This window comes from Hypanus sabinus, chromosome 2 (assembly GCF_030144855.1).
Source record: "Hypanus sabinus isolate sHypSab1 chromosome 2, sHypSab1.hap1, whole genome shotgun sequence".
NCBI lineage: Eukaryota > Metazoa > Chordata > Chondrichthyes > Myliobatiformes > Dasyatidae > Hypanus > Hypanus sabinus.
The window spans coordinates 88117585-88138962 of record NC_082707.1 but is presented as its reverse complement, the minus strand read 5'-3'; the positions used below and the strand labels follow the sequence as shown (position 1 = coordinate 88138962).

The 21378-nt window shown below is 40.2% G+C and overlaps 1 protein-coding gene across 1 annotated transcript in view; it reads left to right on the top strand.

The window, feature by feature from the left end:
- Window positions 1–19139, top strand: part of LOC132403719 (alpha-1,4-N-acetylglucosaminyltransferase-like) — a 63537-nt gene extending 44398 nt beyond the window's left edge. Inside the window, exons 4-6 of the mRNA XM_059987329.1 lie at window positions 8953–9036; window positions 9154–9422; window positions 18537–19139. Of these exons, the coding sequence (XP_059843312.1) occupies window positions 8953–9036; window positions 9154–9422; window positions 18537–19139 (956 nt within the window). The remainder of the gene's footprint in view (window positions 1–8952; window positions 9037–9153; window positions 9423–18536) is intronic.
- The last annotated feature ends 2239 nt before the right edge of the window (window positions 19140–21378 follow it).

Sequence of the window (21378 nt, the reverse complement as noted above, 5' to 3'; positions counted from 1 at the left end):
AACTCTATCAAATGCTTTCTTGGCATCCAATGAGATAACACATTCTGGAGTTCAAACTGAGGGAGTATAAACTATATTCATTAATCTCCCAATATTAAAGAATGAATAACAGCTTTTAATAAATCCAGTCTGATCAACTGAAATAATTCGAGGCAACAGTTGTCACTGTTTTTGAAAAAATTTTAGAGTCTACATTCAATAAGGATATAGGCCTATATGATGCACGTTCAGTAGGATCATCTTTTTTAAGGATTGAAGAGATAGAGGCACTGTAAAAAGATAGTGGTAATTTACCTATAAGTTAATGCATCCTTAAAGATTTTACATAGCCATGGAGAAAGTATAGTAGAAAAGGATTTTAAAAATTCTACTGTATAACTATCTGGGCCAGGGGCTTTACCTGAGTTCATCAAAGAAATAACATCTTTTATTTCTTGTTCTGTAATAGGAGCATCTAATACTAAACGCTCATTAGGTGATAATTTCAGAACATTCAATTTCCTTAAGAATTCATGCATTATAGTAGGGTCATCAGGAGATTTTGATTGATATAAGGAGGTATAATTCTTGAAATGATTTGTTTATCTCATCATGATCAACCATCAAAGTTCCATCTTGTTTACGATTTTTAATAATCTGACGTTTAACTGAAGCAGATTTCAATTGACTCATCAACAGTTTACCAGATTTATCACCATGAATATAAAACAGACTCCTAGACTTAATTAATTGAATTTCAGTCGAGGATGTTAAAAGTAAACTATGCTCCATTTGAAGTTCGACCCTTTTTTTATAAAGCTCCTGACTAGGAGCAATAGAGTATATCTTATCAATTGCTTTAATCTTATCAACCAACATACAAATCTCATTATTGATTTGTTTTTTTTCAGTCCAGCAGAATATGAGATAATCTGTCCATGGATATATGCTTTAAAAGTGTCCCATAGTACCCTACTAGAAATTTCATCCCTTGAGTTTGTTGAAAAGAAAAAATCAATCTGTTTCTTGACGAAATTCACAAAGTCCAAGTCATGTAATAATACAGAATTAAATTGTCATTGGCCAAAACTAGAAGGCATATCCATTTGTTTAATAAAAAGTTTCAGTGGTGCATGGTCAGAAATGACAATGAAATCATAATTACAGTCAGTAACAGAGGGAATTAGACGAAAGTCAATAAAAAAAAGTAGTCAATTCGAGAATAACTATGATAAACATGAAAAAAGAATGAAAACTCTTTTTCCTTTGGATGTAGAAACCTCCTGATTTCTGAAATTCCATAATCAAGCATAACGGAATTAATAAAGGTGGCAGATTTATTTGGAAGCACCTGATTAGACTTAGATCTATACATTGAAGGACTTAAACAGCAATTAAAATCTCCTCCCATTATCAGCATATAGTCATTTAAATTGAGAAAGGATAGGAATAAGTGTTTAAAAAATCAGGATAATCAGAATTTGGAACATAAACATTAACTATTGCCACTTTTTCATTACAGAATAGGCCAGTAATTACCAAAAATCTACCATTTGAATCTGAAATTGTTTTGTAATGAACAAATGAAATAGACAAATCTATAAAAATAGAAACACCTCTCACTTCAGCCTGGGAATTCAAATGGTATTGTTAGTCTTTCCAAAACTTGAAAAAATGCTGATTATCCTCTTTCCTCACATGAGTTTCTCGTACAAAAATGATCTGGGCATTCATTCTTTGGAATACCTTGAAATTTTTTTCCCGTTTAATCAGATGATTTAAATCATTTGTGTTACACGAAACAAAATTAATAATCTTATCCATCATAATAAGACCAGTAATATGGTATGTAAAGGGTTAACCAGAATACAAACTCATGAACTCAGAAGAGGAAAAAAGATTTAAAGAGGAACCGTAAGTTACGACATATTGGACATTTTAGTAGTTTCAAAATAGCCCAGGAGAAAAAAAATCTAATCTAAAAAGAAAGAAATCCTCTCCCCCCCCACCCAAAAAGACCCGGAAATAGGCCAGAGATTAGCCAAAAGATAAGCTAAGACTAAATCTACCCCCATCTCCCCTGATGACAGCCCAAAAGATGAAAGTTTGTAAAGAAAAACTACCCATAATTCAACAAGTATATGACAAATATTATCAAAAAAAGCAAGAAAAAAACACTACCACTATTTTTAGAAAAGGTTTAAATCATGGAACAGAGTACCAAGATACTAGTATTGCAGAAAAAAAAGAGAAAGCAAGCACCAGTTTATGTTGTTAATTATTATTTTCATGCATGAACAATTGAAGATGACACAGCAGGAAAATAAGGTCTTATGGGAAGAACAAAGCAGAACGTCCTTAAAATGTAAAAAACAAGAAAATTTAACTCCGTTCAAGAAAAAAAGAAACTGAACACCAAAACATTTACTAAATAATTTTAAAAAATAAAGAAGAGCATAATCCCAAAAAGGAACAGCAAAGTTAATCTAGAAATACTAAAAATATACAAACCAAAAAAAAGAACCCACACATAAACAGTTGAAAATGACGCGCAAGAAAATAAGATCTTATGGGAAAAAGAAAGCAAAACGCATCTTGAAATGTAAAAATAAAGGGAGCGAATGTATCTCCATTCCAAAAGAAAGAAATCAAACACCAAAACATCTACTAAATAGTTTCAAAAAAATAAAAAGAAACAGAATCCCAAAAGAGAACAGAAAAATTGATCTAAAAATAGTTAAAAAATGGCTACAGTACAAACCAGCAAAGGGAACCCTCACATTCTAACTGGCCTGATCAATAAGCTGGTAAATAGCTTAGAGATTTAAGTAAAAACCAAAAGAAAAATGGAATCCAAGTCAGGCTGTAGTAGAGGAAGTTTGCTGGTCGAGAAATTTTTGAGCTTCATTTAATGTGTTGAAGAGACAACGCGAATTATCAGAGAGAACGATCCTCAAATAAGCAGGGAAAAGCAGAGCTGGTCTGGAACACATACAATTTTTTTTTTCCCTTCAGAACCTTGGAGCTAAATTCTTCAATGAAGCAAACATGCCTTTCCACCGAGCAAAGTGAATCAGACGTCCCTTGATATGAACATAATGGAGACAAATGATCATTGGTCATGGATGAGTAGATTTTGGACGTAATGAGCAATGGACACAGTGGATTAATGGAGGGTCATCCAGGACTTCTTTGCCAAACACGTCGAATAAAAATTGAGAAAAGAGCTTAATAGGATCACCCTCCTCAACATCTTCAGGAAGCCCGATTATCCGTAGATTCTGTTTTCGAGATCAATTTTCAAGGTCGATAACTTTAGATTTATAATGATCCAGTTGTTGAGACATTGAAGCTAAATTTTGTTCCAAAATTGCGATTTTTTGGTCTCTGCTGAGTCCCCTCGTCAAGTTCTGAAATTGTTGCTTGCTGCAGTTCAACTTCACGTTTAAGCAATCTAAAATTATCCTCAATCATCTTTAAAACTCCTTCAAACACAGCAAGTTTTTGAGTAAGTTTATCATCTATAAGTTTCCATATTGCTTCAACAGTTAATGGAGCCTGCTTAGATTGTTTAGAATCACCATCTCTTTTTCCATTAGGATCCGAATCTCCTGTTGGCGCTCATGGAGTGAGATCTAATCTGGCTTCACTCTGTTCCCTTTACTTTTATTACCTATAGCCACCCTTATTTACTCTCTTTGATACCTATACCAAAAGGTTTATGCTATAGATATGCTTTTGGACCTTGACTTTAATTCGTTGGAAATGAATACCAGATCACGAGAAGCAAAAAGCGGGAAAGATTCAGATTGCAATTTCTATCTCTGATATCAATATTTTAGGTTGATTATTCATTCAATTTAATTCTGGTAAATTTTCAATCCTGTTATCTTCAAATAATTCCGAGATATACTCAACCCATCTGTCCATGATCTCTTCTTTATCAAGGCATGGATTACTGCTACCATCTTCGATACACCCAGCTGATGGCACAGTCCTCCTTAATTTTGTCATATCCTTTACCCTCTATAATCATGACTTCATTCATACTGCTCCATTTCTTCGCACTGTTCATTCATCCAATTCACTTTCGCTTCCTGCATTTTGTTGGAATCAAGCAGTAGCATTTCTTATCCTGTTTTACCTTCCTTCTTTCTTCAGTTAACTTTCTCAGCTTATCGGTGAACCAAGGGTTACGTTTTTTGCTCTTTTTCTGATAACCCAAAGTCTTTACCACAACGTTGTTTTAAACTCTTCCCGGATGTTCTCCACTGTTATGTTACTGTCCTCGTCATTTAAGACTGAAAATATATTCTCCCTTTCAACCAAATATTCAATCTTTTTTGTTTCATCTGTACTGAGCAAATCAAAGTCTATTTTGTTTGATGGTTTGGCCTTTCTCAGCTTCTTCAAATGCACACCTGCGTCCAATATCACAGGATTGTGATCTGTATAACAGTCAGCACCAGGATATGTTTTGACCTGCTTCACTCCATTCCTCAACCGATTGGATACAAAAATGTAGTAAATTTGGATTTTACTGAACCATCAGGACTGGTCCCTGTGTACAGTCTTTATTTTGGCAAACTGTACCAGGTGTTTGCAATCATTCGTTTGTTAGATTTTGCAAATTCAACCAGTCCTTCTCTGTGATTTTTTCTTTCCTCAAGCCCAAAGAGTCCTACAGTTAGAACTTCTCTTCTGCTGCCAACTTTGCCATTAAAATTATCAACAATCATAGTTACCTTGTTGTTTTTAGTCTTTTTCATGAGCTTTTCAACTTCTCCATAGACCATATCGACTTCATCATCGTCATGGTCCATGGTTGGCATATAGCCCCGTATGACATGAATGTCAAATGGTTTAGCCTTTAATCATCGTCACTGTTTTGTTAATGGATACACTGCCTTTGATAGTTCTTGCTGTTTGCTTGTCTACCAAAATTCCAACTCCATGCCGACGTTCACTTCCTCCTGAACGGATCAGTTGGTATCCATCATCCCTTTTGAGCCATCCTCCCTCTACCCATCTCATTTCACATAGTCCAAGTAAGTTTATCTTCAGCCCTTTCATTTCCATAATCACATTTTCTAGTTTACCTCATGTAAGAAGATATTTGATATTCCACGTAGCTAACCTGACATCAGGTTTTTGGTTGATGACGAACCTGGTAGCCTCATTCCTACTGTTGCCAGATGCAACTCCATTACTGTTATTCGTGGCTCCAGTAAAGTCGTTGTTTTGATCCTTTATTAAGACTGACATACTGGGAAATCGTGCACTTTACAGGTTACAGCAGTGGTTTGCCTTTGTCTTCTGCTGCATGAAATTAAAGAGATTGCCACCTCTCTTCTTGGTAGATAATCTGCTTGCAAAGCAACCATCATCTCCAAGGTCGTAGTTCTTCCGCATTCTCCACCAGTCTGCTGTTGGGTCCGCCGTTGGCCATTGCTCGAAACCTCGAACAAGAGACCCTTACCAGGTGCTACCAACCAGGCCAGCCGGACCTGGCGTGTTTCACCGCACCGCGCTCTGGGCCGGGTGTTGTGGCAGCCGGCGAATGTGGCTGGGTCACTGGGGATGGAGCAGCACAGCCTGGGCCTCACCTTGAAGTGGCAGCGCCAGTGGCGCTTGTCCAACTACACCTACGGTAGATCTGCAGGTGCTGCCTGGCCTGCTGTGTTCCACCAGCATTTTGTGTGTGTTGCTATCAATGAAATGATTGGTTTAGCTGCAATTCAGTTGTGGAGGTGTAATTACTTTGATGTTTACAACTGGTATATTTCATTGGAAGAACAGAATACAGGAATGTAAGAAATGTCTGAAATTGTTTAGAAAGGTGAGGAGTGTAGGAATATGGTCAGGTTCACATTGAGAGTTATCAACGTAGATGGTGCCAGTGTTGAGGGCTTGTTATTTGCAACTGATCTGTCTGGAGGAGGGCAAATATAATGAAGACTCAGTGCAACTTTTAGGTTATCAAAAGTACAAAAAGACCAGTAGCTTTGATGATGATTTTGGGATTTTTTTTTGCATTTTACTTTCATCCATCGAAGCCCATCATCGGCTCAACCCTCATCCTCTGAGTAGAAATGTATCACCATGTATATCAGTGCAAATATATATGGAGACTCAGTGGGCTGAATGTCATATTTCCACATGCACAATTCTACAACCCTGTAATGGCCAGAACTGATGCAAGTGGGAAATGTCATTCATCCAAAATCACTGTTTAGTCCCAAGGCTCAAATATGACCTTGGCTTTCCTTGGGTTCTCTCTTTAACAGCTTTGTTTCTCTCTCTGATTTGCCCTACCCCTCAACTCAACTCACTACAGTCATTTCTTCCTTCATCTGAGATGTCAAAATTCACAGCTGTTTACAAATTGAAATAACCTTTCGAGAGTTTGTTACCTTGTGTTAGCACTGACTCCCATTCCCCCACCCCTGTCACTGCTCCCAGTCTCCCTTTTTGCTCCAACTTCACTACCCTCTGATCTTTCACTTTTTCTAGTGTTTAACATTTCCCAGAGTTCTCAGCTTCATTTTCCAAAGCTCCTCATATCAATAAACTCCAAGACTTACATGGTGTTGAGTTCCTCTCCCTCTGCACCCAACTCCACACCTACTTCTTTTGCTACCAGTGTTTACTATATTCCGTATACAATTTTTCCTTCCTCCAGAACCTTCATTCTATTCCTTCTGGCCTCTTATTCTTTATAGATCTATTTAATACTGACCACCAATGTGAAATAGTTACTCTTTCTGACTAAACCCTCTCTGAATTCAATGTTAACCAATGAGCAGAGTAACATTTCTACTCAGAGGACGAGGGTTGAGCCGATGATGGGCTTTGATGGATGAAAGTAAGATGCAAAAAAAATCCCAAAATCATCATCGAAGCTACTGGTCCTTTTGTACTTTTGATAACCTAAAAGTTACAGAAGCTGAATGGCAGACTGAGACATCACCACACACCTCCTTTGGACCACTTGGCCATTGTCACTGATCTCATTTCTTGAGATCTTTCCTCCACAGCGTCATGACACCCCAACTGTGAACAGTTCAACATATTGTATTTTGCAATGAAGCAGAAAACTTAGCTCAAAAAACAGAAACATCAATCATACAATCTTCTGATTAATCATATTATACTCTGCAAGATGCAACATGATTATTGCTGAACAGTTTTCCAGTTGTGGCAGAGCTGGGCATTTCTGATGAAAGGTCATTAGTCCATAACATTAACTTAGGTTCCTGCAGTCAGATTTCCAGTAACTGTGGTGTTCTGTGTCTCCTCGTTCCTGCACTGTCTTTCCCCCTCCCCATCCTCCCTCCTCTCCTTTTATTCACACGTCCTCACAGAGATCCACTGTGATTCACCAGCCACCAATACCCTCGCAGCTCACACCACCATGGTCCATGTAGCTCTGTCTCTGTTGGTCTGCACCCTATCACTGTCACTAACTTTGTCCTTTCTACCCCTCACTAGGCTCTGCAACTTGAAACATCTCTGATTTTAATCTTCTCTGAGTTTAATGAAGTGTCATTGAATTGAATGATTAATTTCTGGTTCCCACTCTACTTGTACTGCCTAACACATGTTCCCATGGTACATTAAGATTTATTTCAGATTTTCATCATCTACACTCTTGCCTTTCAAGCACCAAACATACTCTGCACAAATTACAAGCCATTTTTTGCCAGTGCAGGTTGGGAGTGTTACTCGAGTTCTCACCAGCATAATGTCATGTTTTGCGTTGGTAATCCCATGGGATGATGGATAGAGACCCAATGTCAGTCATTTGTGGCATCATGATGGCAAATCTTCAGCAGAATTGTTTCTTATACCGTGGCTCAGTTGGAATTTTGTGTGATATTTTCAATGCAGTGGTAGCTGTGAGAAAGGGTTGTCTTTAAGACACAGGCTTTCGTGTCATCTTAGAAAAGTTGAAATAACAAGGTATTTCCACTGCATGTGGACTGTCAGCATGATCAACAGATTAGAAATCAAGAGGGGATGGTAATTAGTGATTGTAGAAATCTCTTCTAGTGATGCATCCAGTATCTGGGAGCAGTTCAAGAAAAAATCCACAATGTCGTTGCACTCATCACGGTTAATGCACTGACAGAATCAGAGATCAGATTTGCAATCTTGGAATGGACAAAGCTACACATAGACAACACACAGAAACACAGACATGCACAGACACAGGCATACACAAACACACACACACAGAAAGAGGGAGAGAGAGAGAGAGAGAGAAAGGAGAAATTGGAGATCGAGAAATAGAGAGAGACCGAGAGAGAAGAGTCCATTGTGATTGTGAGCAAAGGATTGATGATTTGGTTGTGTTGTGAACCAATGGATGAGTAATGTCTGAGAGCTGACACTTGGCCTCTGCAAATTAGCCAACAGTTCACGGAAGTGGAACTGTGGTACCTTGTCAGCAAAAGGATGAGGTCATTGGTGTTCTTTGTGAGATGAAGTCTGCAGTTTCTGGAAGGGGTAGGTCAGACTGAGAGAGGAAGGGTCAATATCTTGGTCCCATTTATTTTCTTGTGGAAAGTTGTTTCTATTCTCCAAACCACGCACCCCACCTCTACACTTTTTAAAACTTAAATCTGATTTTTTTCTCTCATTGTGTTTCTGACAAAGGGTTTTCAACCTGGACCTTCTGCTCTGTTTCCACAGTTGCTGTGTGACCTGCCGAGTGTTTCTGGCATTGTCTATTTTTATGTTGCAAATCATGTTTCTGATAACTTTCATAATAATTTTGTTATTGGGTCCATAACTTCAGAACAGTAAATACTGAACATACATTATTTTCCAGTTTCTTTTTAGTGTGTTTTGTTAAGGAATAATTGCTGGCATTCATAATAGGATTCATTTGTGTTCCCTTTTTATACATCTAAATATATTTAAGTTCATGTGGTCAGCGTTGAAAACAAAACATGCATCTTTGTTTTGCAGGAACATTTGACAAAACATCTCAGCTTCACGCCATGATATCCAGGCAGAAAGGATATTTCTTTGTCTTACTACTTGCAGCTGCAGGTGTGTTGTACAAATGCTGGGAGATGGAAGGTCATTATTCCATTAAAAGTTACATTTTTAGAATATCCCAGGTAAAAAACAATCCTGGGGCAAATGTTTCTGATCTTGCATCCCCAGACAAGAAACCCGGGATTATGTTTGTGGAGTCGACTGACAACGTAGAGCCGACACCATTAGTGGTGTGTTCAGTGGAGTCTGCTGCTCTCCGAAACCCAGACAAACCAATCTATTACTTCATGAAGGGATTCAGTGGCAACTTGAGCCAGTATCCACAGCCTGAGTACAAAGGCATCCCATTGCTCTCCTCAGTGAGGAATGTCACCATTCTACCCTTGAATCTCACTGAACTGTTTGAAGACACTCCATTGAAAAGCTGGTATCAAAAGGTAATCAACAGAAATATCTGATTTTGTTTGGTAAACTCAGTGTTTGACTCAAATTAACTTGTTTTTAAATTAATGTAGAGTATTGGTAGGACTGATGGGAAATAAATATCCAGGGCAGAAGTACTGAATGCAGTGAAAGGCAATGCCACATCGACAAACATTGCTTCGCCTATTCTTTACTCTTAAACCAGTGTTGTTTCTGAGAGCATTTTACTGCAGGCCAGATGTTGGAGGCAAGGCAGACACGCTAATGGTCACCAAAGGGAAAGGAACATGGTGTATTTTGAGACAAGGCAGTGCTGTACAGAGAAAGGGGGGGGGGAAATAATTGACTAAAAATTCAAACTGAATACTCTGGGTCTCAACTACAGACTGAGCAGAGATATCTGTACAACAGTCACCTGCCTAACCTGGCTTTGAATTCTCCAGTGTGGAAAGCACAGGAATCCTGATGCTAAAATCAGTAGAATAATATGATGTTTGACTTGGAAGAGGTAATTGGGCACCTGGAAAATAGATAAATAACCTCTGCAAATAATGACTTCCCTTCTCACATGACCAAGAAGCAGAAATCTCTCCTCTATGTACATGCAAAGGTGCTGTGAGATGAAAAATGATTACTGGTGGGAATAGGCGTGAGAGGATAGTAACAGAGTAGATAAGAAAGAGAAGTGATATGTGGAAGCCAATAAGTGATAGATGGTGAATAGATGTGACCTGTGGGGCAGATGTGGGTAAAGGACCCAGTGTGTAGGTGATGGGCAGATGAAGGAGGAGAGGGAGTGGAAATTAACTGGGTGATATTGAGATGGAGAATGGGATATGATTAGGAAAAAAGTTGGTGTGTGTGTGAGAGGACCTGAGTAGGTCCTGAGTAGAGAGAGGGTGATGGGGCCAAGCAAGTTAATTGATCTTGTTTAACTTACACCTTTCAATTTCCTTTCTTACTCAGTTTTTAACTAGGATTTTAAAATCAAGGCAAGCAGTACAATTACAAACTGAATAATTAATAACAAAAATAACATTGGCCTTCAGGGATCAACCCTCGAAGATAACCCATCAGTGGTGGGAAGTAACGTCCATCTGCCTTAGCCAATTGGTATAATTCTCCCAAATGTCAACTATTTCCACCTCCTTCCTTAACAGGTCATTAACAATTACACATAATTCTTCAATTATCTCGGGTGATCCTTTCTGAAAATCTTCTAAGTCATTCCACTTTATCTCATAAAAAGATTTTGCCGACAGCAACACATCCTTTCCTCAATGAGCTTAATGCATTTGCAGAACATTTTGCTGAGGTTGGGTGTGTTAAAAGCTTTAAGTTTCTAGAAATGAACATCTCCAATAGCCTGTCCTGCCCAACCGCACTATGGCCAAGAGAGCTCAGCTATGTCTAAATGAAGAGGCTGTTAAATTTTTCACACCCCTGTCAACCGTTATGAATTTCTACTGATGCACCACAGAAAACATTCTGTCTAGATGCATAATGGCTTCATATGGAAACAGCTTTACATGTGACTGCAAGGAACTGCAGGGTGTTGTGGACACAGCTCAGCACATTATGAAAACCAACCTCCCTTCCATGGACATTGCCTATACTTCTCACTGTCTCAGTAAAGTAGCTAGTATAATCAAAGCAGCCAACTCAATATTCACCATTCTACCCTCTCTCCTCATGAAGAAGGCATAAACCATGAAAGCTTGAACCACTAGGCTCAGTGCTAACTTCTATCTACTGCAATAAGACAATTAGAAGTTTCTTGCATATGATAAGCCAGAGTCTTGACCTCACAACCTGCCTCGTTATGATCTTGCTCATTGTAATTTCCCAGTACAGCACTTCCTCTGTAGCTTTTACACCTTATTCTGTGTTGATATTCTTTTACCTTGATATACCTCAATTTCCCAAGCTATGGGTAAATAGCCCTACTGCCTTGTGGGCAGCCTCGGGAGCATCAAAGACTACAGGTGTAAAACAGCCAAGCTGGTGCCAAACGTATTGCTTCATAAGCTTTCCTTTGGACTAAATTGGTGAGGCTGAGGGGGAGATTTTGACGACTGGGCATCTCAGAATCTCCATACCTTCTGCCCAGGCTTTTGATGATGATCATCATTACCCGTTGTTTGAGACAGATGGATGCCAACGAACACAGATCAATATAATGTTTTCACCTTTATGCACAGTATGCAAGGCAGCTTTTTCTCCCTTTGTGGTAGATGTCACAAATAAAAACAAATTCCAGTACCATTACCAATTAAACGTAATGATGCAGGAAAGAAGTTTCATTGAATGTGGGACTTTAGGCTCCTGAACTTTTTCTATAGCTGATTGGTGAATGGTGTTCAGCCAGTATTATATGGTATCACCTGCTGTCGACTCTCGACACTCTTGTGGTTCCCATTTTACTTTCCTCTTAAGGTAGGCCTTACTTTCCTCTAGTGGTCTTAATGCAGGTGGGAACCTCAGATTGGAGCAGGGAGAGGGTCTAAATGAAAATCAGGTTTATTATCACTGACATACGTTGTGAAGTTTGTTTTGTGGCAGCAGTACAGTGCAAGATATCTGATGGCAGAGGGAATCAAGATATTCCAAATGCACTGATTTTGGGTCCTCAGGCTCTTGTACCTCGTTTATCCCTGATGGTAATAATGAGGAAAAGTAGCATGTCCCAGATGGTGAGGGTCCTTAGTGGACTTACAACTGGCTGTGTGATAGCAAGCAAAGGGCAGAAGTGGAGGATTGTCTCTCTGAGTAGTTGTGTATGAAAAGGATCGCTTCTGGGACTTCTGCTGAATAACATCAATGACTTTGATGTGACTATCGGATCAACAGTATGAGTCGTAAGTTTGGAGTGTTCAGTGATGTCAGTGATACTGAGGGGGATTGTCTGAGCTACAGCAAGTTGTAGATCAGTTGGAAAGCTGGCAGAGTGACTGCAGTTGGAATTCAGTCCTACAACATTCAAGTGATGCACTTAAAGATAAACATTAGATTTGCTTGTCACATTGAAACATACAGTGAAATCATTGTGTCAATTCAAATTGACAAGATTTGTGTAGGGGGACACCTACAAAGCTTGCTATTGTTGCGTACCCCGTAACTGGGTCACTTACCAGCAAAGATAGAGAGGTTCGTTGAAGTCTGATGGTACTATTTTTAACAGTATTTATTGATAAAAATACACAAAAATAATATCAATGCAAACATACAGATAATATACGTCATCAATACTAAATCTAAAAGCGTGGGTATAATAATAATCAATAAGAAATAGCTCTATCGTTGTCTAGTGGATAATGTATTGTCTGATGGAAATGTAAAAGTCACTTCAGTTCATTCAGGCTGCAGCTTTTGGTTGGAGAGAAAGACAGATTTTTAGAACTTGCCCGTTTTCCTTTTTATGACGTTGATCCTTCGAAATGTCGTTGGTGTCCTTTTCCTTTTAGCTAAGCCATTCTTCTGTGGTCAGTCCCGCCAACCCCAGGCAACGGGAAAGGACGCACGCAGGCTGTCACTATTAAATGCTATCACGGGATTTCTAGCGTTTCTCCTGGTGCGTCTAAAGGGATTGTTCCCCAGACCCTCTTTAATCCTTACTCACGGGGTCTCAGATGTCAATCAGGTTGGGATGGTGCCATCCCTCAACCCAGCCCACTTTGGTCATTCCCTGAGGGCTTCAAATAAATAGTACAGTACTCAATACACAATTCCATCTCCAAGTGACAATGGCCGTTTCCCGTGGCTTTGTATCGCTGAGGGGCCAGGACATTCCAAACCCCTTGTGGATTCTGCGTGTCTTTCTCTCATTTCCTGGGTCTACTGACCTGAATTAATAGCGATCTTGCGATTCTCAAAAAGGAGGGGGCTACTTTGTACCCTTCGGCCCCTCAGAGTTGGGGCACAGGCGTAACACCCCCTTTCTTCAATGCATTTTTACCATCGGTAAAACTGAAGTAATATGGAGTCTTACAGGATTTTATAATCTAACACAATACAAAAGATTTTTTTTAACAGAGTAATACAGTTATACATTCAATTCAACATCTAAACAGTTAACCATTACATTGTCACTTCCTTTAATATCTTAACATCTTGTACCTTACTAAAGTATTGTAGCATCAGACTCCAATTTAATAACCACCTATTTTTTTTTATTTTCTTTCCTTCAGCAAACAAAAACTAAAGAGTTGTGACCTTAGCTTACGTGTATACTACAAAAGTTCATGCAAAATACTAATCTGTATGTTCCTTTCAAACTTAACAGTCAAGCTTCCATGGGGGGTTGTCTTTATTATTCACATGCTTTGTTGAAGTCCCTTAAGACTGGCTTCTGCTATTTAAAAATGGTGTCCCATTAACCCTCGCCTCTTTTCCAGTTAATTCCCACGTGGTGAGCTTGTGCACCCTGGCGAAATAGGCTTTCGCCCGCTCCTTTCATAGGAGTTATTTTATCTACGATGTGTTCCAAACTTAGACCATTTTCCGAATTTCCACACAATTCTTTAATTTTAAGAAGTTGCTAGTTGCTAGTTTTCTCTTCAGGACCCTTCAGGCTATTAGTTCTCAATGCCAGCGATCCCTCTTTGTTCAAACAGCATTTCAAATTCTGCGGTTTCACACCACACTCTGGAATAACAATAGCGTGTGGGGCCCCTTTACCTTCCAACTCAACCTGTAATTGATTTGCAGGCAACGTGTTACCAAGCCATTGTCTCTGTAGCCTGGTTGCTGCGTCTGACATCAACCCGGACTTTAAATTTTCTTCAGTCAATTTGGAAACTACACATTTCCCTTTTCCTTCAATAATAATATTCACCTCACCACCTGTTATCTCCTCACTAACTTTTAATACACCTTTGAGCACAAACACCTGGGAACTCTCACTTCCCACTATTACCAAGGTTAACCCTTTTCTTCACTGAACCAAGTCCATCTGACCCACAAGGACTGCATTCCTTTTCAACTGAATCAAATACCTCAGACTTTTCTGAGCTCCATTACTAGGTTCAGTACCACGTGCATCCACATCTTGGACACACTCAAACGGGACATTTGCCTCTTCCAGGCTTTCAACACCAGTACCCTGTTCAAATTCTAAATTCCCCTGATCCTCCCAGCTACTTTCTGGGCAATTCCCTTCCGGAGTAAACTCAACCCTGTGGGCTGAAACAACCTCATCTGCCAACCCAGCAGACTTCTTCAAGGTAAGGGCATCCTTTTCATCTAGGACTGCCCTCACTTCATTATCGGGAATACCTTTAGAATTTTCAACTTCTTCAAACAGTTCTGCCAAACCAGACAGATCATCCATGTCCAACCCTGGACCTTTTAACAGCTTTATCTGTTTCTCATCTTTATTTCGTGCCTCTATAAATTTTCTCCTCGCTAAGGGAAGATCTACCTCCTTTCCCTTACTCTCTTTCACTTTACTACTCTTCGTTTTACCACCCTCTAAACCCTCGTGGTCTCGGCCAAATCGATGCTGGCCGGATTTAAACTGCTCTCGTTCTCAGCTGCCCTTCTCGACATGCTGCGAGTGATCACGCATGCAGGATAGATCTTGGAATCTAGGGCTGGGGTCTCAACCCTCACAGGCTTGTTTATCAGCTTCACAGCTTCACCCATTTTACCACCCGCTAAGTCGTTACCAAGAAGGACGTCCACGCCTTCCCCTGGTAGTTCCGACAGTAGCCCCAATTCCATTGGTCCAGATACCAGCTCACAATTCAGAAAGACCCTATGCAAGGGCACCACTTCGGTCCCTTTTCCTATTCCTCTCAAGGCTACCTCTCCCATCTGAGGACCAAAATCTAGCACCTTACTGCTAATCAATGACAGCTCCACTCCCATGTCTCTCCAGATCTGCACTGGAACTGGTAGGTCTCCCTCTCTCACAGACACAGTTCCTTCTGAATGAAACGTCTCATGCCCCTCCTGTACTCCATCTACCTGGGGCTCTCTCATTGATTTTCTGATCGACGCAATACAGCCTATAGGTATAGCTGCTCTCCCTTTTCCTGGCTCCTTCCTCGGAGCGGGGCACTTAGATGCAATATGACCCACCTTTCCACAACTAAGACAGGTCAAACTAGGGAATCTCCTGGCTTCTTGCCTCTCCTCCTCAATTTTACCACTAGCTCCCGGCTGAGCTTCTCCCTTAGCCGGCGGGCTTTCTCTACCATTCCCACGGTCTCTCTGGTAACTTTTATTCGAGGAAAACTTTGCCTTGTGGGTTAGGGGATATTCATCTGCGAACCTAGCAAATTCAGAGATGGACTTATTCGGCTTCTCATTCAAATACATCCGGATATCCTCTGAAACATAACCTTTAAATTCCTCAATCAGAAATAACTCCCTGAGACGCCAAAAATCCTCTTCCACTATTTCTGCTGCACACCAACGATTCAAGAGCACACCCTTCTCATAGGCAAACTCGGTATACGTCTGATTCCACCCTTTCTTTAAATTTCTGAACTTTTGTCTATACGCTTCAGGTACCAATTCATAAGTCCGAAGAATGGCCTCTTTTACTTTGGCATAATTCTCCGCCTCTTCCTTCTCCATGGACAACGCCACATATGCCCGTTGTGCCTTCCCTTTTAACACACTTTGTAACAGCGCCACCCACTGCTCTTTGGGCCACTTCTGATTCACTGCCACCTTTTCAAAAAGCAAGAAATAACTAGCAACATCCGTCTCCTCGAACGGAGGTACTAACTTCAACTCCCGACTAACATTAAACCGCTCCTCTCGGTCTGACCCTTGAGCTCTTCACTCTTGCCTTAACTTCTCCATATCCAAGTCATGTTGCCTCTGTTTCTCTGCCTCCTCATACTCTCTCTACTTCTCGGCTCTCTCCTTTTCTTTCTCAGCTCTCTCCCTCTCTTTCTCAGCTGCTTCCAGCTGTTTTAATTGAATTTCATGCTCTCTTTGCTACTCAGCTCTGTCCTGCTCTTTTTTCACCTCTAACTCCTTTAGCTGGAGCTCATGCTCCCGTTTCACCTCTAACTCCTTTAGCTGGAGGGCATGCTCCCTTTGTTTGTTGGCCCTTTCTTTCTCTCTCTCAGTTCTTTCTTTCTCCTTCTCAGCTGCTTCCAGCTGCTTTAACTTAATTGCATGTTCCAACCTTAATTTCTCCAACTCTAACTGAGCCGTCCCACTAGCTGGTACCTTTCAGGGATATTTTCCAATACCTCAGCCAAAAACACATTCTTCACAATATAATACTGAGTTATGGCCCTTCGCACATCCTGGTTTTTCATTGACAACCTCACCTCTGCGAGGTTTAGTCCTTTCGCAATATTTATCAAGTCTGATTTGGTGGCCACATCTAGTGCCTCCAGAGTTGGGTTTTCTATAAATTCAACCATGTCCATCTTTGCTGGTTTCCCATCTGGCTACCCGCGTACCAGATCCAAGTTTGGACTTACAAGCCCGATTCACTGGCCTCCCAATTTGGTATCAAATCCCGAGACGAGAACGAGACGAGAACAAGTTGTTACATACCTCGTAACTGGGTCACTTTTCAGCAAAGATAGAGAGGTCCGTTGAAGTCTGATGGTACTATTTTTAACAGTATTTATTGATAAAAATACACAAAAATAATATTAATGCAAACACACAGATAATATAAGTCGTCAATACTAAATCTAAAAGTGCGGGTATAATAATAATCAATAAGAAATAGCTCTATCGTTGTCTAGGGGGTAATGTATTGTCCGATGGAAATATAAAAGTCACTTCAGTTCATTCAGGCTGCAGATTTTGGTTGGAGAGAGAGACGAATTTTTAGAACTTGCCCGTTTTCCTTTTCATGATGTCGATCCTTTGAAATGTCGTTGGTGTCCTTTTACTTTTAGCTAAGCCGTTCTTCCATGGTCAGTCCCGCCAACCCCAGGCAACGGGAAAGGACGCACGCAGGCTCCACCGGCTGTCACTATTAAACACTATCACAGGATTTCTAGCGTTTCTCCTGGTGCGTCTAAAGGGGTTGTTCCCTAGACCCTCTTTAATCCTTACTCACGGGGTCTCAGATGTCAATTAGGTTGGGATGGTGCCATCCCTCAACCCAGCCCACTTTGGTCATTCCCTAACGGCTTCAAATAAATAGTACAGTACTCAGTACATAATTCCGTCTCCAAGAGACAATGGCTGTTTCCCGTGGCTTTGTATCGCTGAGGGGCCAGGACATTCCAAACCCCTTGTGGATTCTGCATGTCTTTCTCTCATTTCCTGGGTCTCCTGACCTGAATTAATAGCGATCTTGCGATTCTCAAAAAGGAGGGGGCTACTTTGTACCCTTCAGCCCCTCAGAGTTGGGGCACAGTCGTAACACTATGCTCTGGGACCAAAATACCATGCTCACAACTCATTGACCCTAGCCGTCAATTATCATGGGGAGAGCATACAAATTTCTTACAGACAGCGATGGGATTTAAACTCCAACTGATGATTGCAGGAAGCTCACCCTTGAGTGGCTAAAGACAACAGCTGTATTGCTTCATGGCTTTCACTTTAGCCTTGTGCCTCAGGTGACTTTGTTTGTACTTTCCAACTCAGACTGGTTCAAGTCTGTCCAATTACATTAATCAAACACAGGGTCCAGACAACTCGATCACAGGCTCTTTGCAGTTTCCTTCTGCAATTCTGCCATTTTACATAATAAATGACTTCATATCTGAGAATGGACTCAGGTTTTGCAGGTTATTAACATAAACTCATTGTGTCATGGTGATTTGCTCTGTTTAAGCCCTCTCTGAGAAAGAACCAGTTTACCACATTTCACAAAATTGTGGCTGCAAGAACAGTCTCACAAAATGGCTGCCTCCCTTTGTGCAACCAGATGGCAAGAACAAAGACATCTTCTCTGTCTGTTTCCAGAATCATTGCCTTATTTCTGTCCACTGATTTGCAGATCTTTCTGGCCAACTGTCTTATACAAAGTTATACTGTTATACTGTCTTATACAAAGTTATGACAGAAATAATATTTCATTTATAACAAACAACTGTCTTTAGCATCAGGAAGAGAAAAGGAGATAGAAAATTATGTTTTGCAAGAAAGGAAATTAAGATAATAAATGAAACTTTTCCTTGTCATTTATTCTACAGGTAAATCCAGAAAAGGAGAAATATTTAACTCATGTACTTGCTGATGGCTGCAGATTAGCATTGATCTGGAAATATGGAGGAATCTACCTGGATACTGACATTATATCACTGAGGTCTATGCCGTTAACTAACTTTACATGTCCAGAGAACACAGGAACAGTCAGTAATGGGGCACTCGGTTTCCATTATAAGCACCATACTTTTTTGTGGAATTGCATGGAAGACTTTGTGGATCATTACAATGGGGATATTTGGGGTCAACAAGGTCCTCGACTGATCACCCGTGTGCTGAAGAGATGGTGCAATATTAATGAACTAGGCACCTTCATTGGCAAGGAATGCAATGGCATCTCTATATGGATCACAAATCGTTTCTATCCAGTCCCATATCCAGCATGGGAGAGGTACTTTGCTCCCTGGAAAAAGGAGCATGTAGAACAGGCCTTTTCAGATACATATGGAGCACATGTCTGGAACTTTATGAATAAACACAAGAAAAGAAAAGTTGTTGCTGGAAGTGGATCATTAATGGAACATTTTTTCCAGCTGCATTGTCCAAATACATACAAAACTTTGATTCAATCCAGCAATAGTACATCCTGATTCAGGACCTGATATTGTACAATGAGTGACATAATTTACTTGACAGATCTTCCAAATAGCAATTTGCATGCAGTGTATGAAAATAATGGGAAATTCAAAGTTCTCTGCACCACCTGGTCAGGGGTACTGAGTGCAGTGAAAGAATCAGCCACATTGATAAGGATTACTTACATTTTATTGACCTATTTGAAAATCAGTGTGAATTTTTGTTGGCCAACTGTTTTTTACTGTAGGTTGTAACTTTTGATTAATATAACTTTTAACTTTAATTTTTAACATTTTTCTAGAACTTAATTGCCATACAAGCATTGATCTTCTCCTCTGGCCTCTGGTGGATCATCCAGTGCTCTTTGTCTTCCTTGTTCATCTTCACATTTCCTCAAGGCTGAGTTGAATCGGGATATCTTTTCCAATCCTGTTTTCGTCATGGTAAATCTCCCATCCACCCTCCCTGAAGCTTTCATATCCTTTCGATAACACGGCAAACAGGAATGAACACAATACTCCAAGTGTTGGCTATACAGACTTTTATAGACCTGCAACATTACCTCCCAGCTTTTGAAATCAATCCCTGAATAATGAAGGCCAACACACCAGACGCCTTCTCAACAACACGATCAACATGTGCTGTAACTTTGAGGGATCTATGGACATGGGCCCCGAGTTCCTTTTGTTCATCATTACTGTTAGGAATCATGTCATTAATCCTGTATTCTGCCTTTTCAAGTTTGACTTTCCAAAATGAATCAATTCACACAGCTGTCAGTAATGACTGGTGGTATGTAAGAGTTGGCTTTGGAACTGCTACTTTTCTATTAATGTGTTGATCAACTGGATTATGTAAATGAAGGGTTTGTTGCCAAGTTTGTGACACAGGTTCTGTTGAAGAAGCAGAAGCCTTGGATAGATTGAGGAGAATGGTCAAAGAAGTGACAGATGGAATACGGTGAAGGGAAGTGCAGACTTGTTAGGCTTGTAGCGTCATCTGGAAATTCACTAACCCACACTTTCACATCCTTACCCAAGTCATTCATAAAAATCACCAAGATCCCCATGGAACACACTGGGCAGATTGTGCTCTATCAACCACTGCCCTTCCCATTCTGTGCACAAGCCAATTTTCAATCAACACAGTCAGGTTTCTCTGGAGCCATTACTTCTGATTTTCTGAATTAGCCTGCCATGGAACACCTTGTCAGGGTCCTTTCTAAAATCTACATACATCACATCCATGCTCTACCTTCATTAATGTTTGTCACATCCTCAAATAATTCATTCAAGCTTGTGAGGCGCATACAAACTTTATACTCTCAAATGTCATTTCCGAAGGCCTCCCACTTAACAAGTACACATTTGCCAGAAAACAGCCTGTCTCAATCCTTACTTGCCAGATCCTTTCTGATATCATCAAAACTGGCTTTTCAACAATTTAGAAATCTCACCCACTAATCAGAACTATCTTTTTCCATTGTTACTTTGATCATTATGATCACTGGATGTAAAATGTTTCCCTACACAAACTTCTGTCACCTGCCCTGTCTCATCCTTTATAGTGGATCAAGTATCACCCACTCTCTCATTGGGATTTCTACATACTAGTTAAGGAAACTTTCTGAACACATTTGATACACTCTATCCCATCTAGTCATTTTACTGTATGGGGAACCCAGTCAATACATGGTAAGATAGAATCTATCCTGACAGTGCACTGCCATGATATTTTCCCTGACTATTAACACCACCTCTCTTCCTTTAATCCACCCGACCACTCCCTGACACACCCAGAGCAACAAAATTCTGGAATATTGAGCTGCCAATCATATCCGTCCTGAACCAAATCTCACTAATGACTTCAATATCATAATTCCATGTGTTGATCCATACTCTGGGATCTTTTGCCTTTCCTACAAAATGTCTTCCATTGAAATATATGCAGCTCAGGACATTCGTTGCACCATGCTCAACCTTTTGATGTCTGAGTTTTCCTGACGTTTTAACAACATGTGTCTCCATAACCTCTCAAATATCTCTTCTGGCACTCTGGTTCCATCCATCCATGGAGCACTATCAAACTTTCCTGCTTGGATGTTAGTCCCCTCCAGTTCTGGAGCAGTTTGTTTCTTCTTACATGACCCACCTTCCCTGGAAGAGAGTCCAATTATCCAAAAATCTCATGCCATCCCTTTAACGCCAATTGCTTAGACATGTGTCAAGTTGTATAATCTTCCTATTTCTGGCC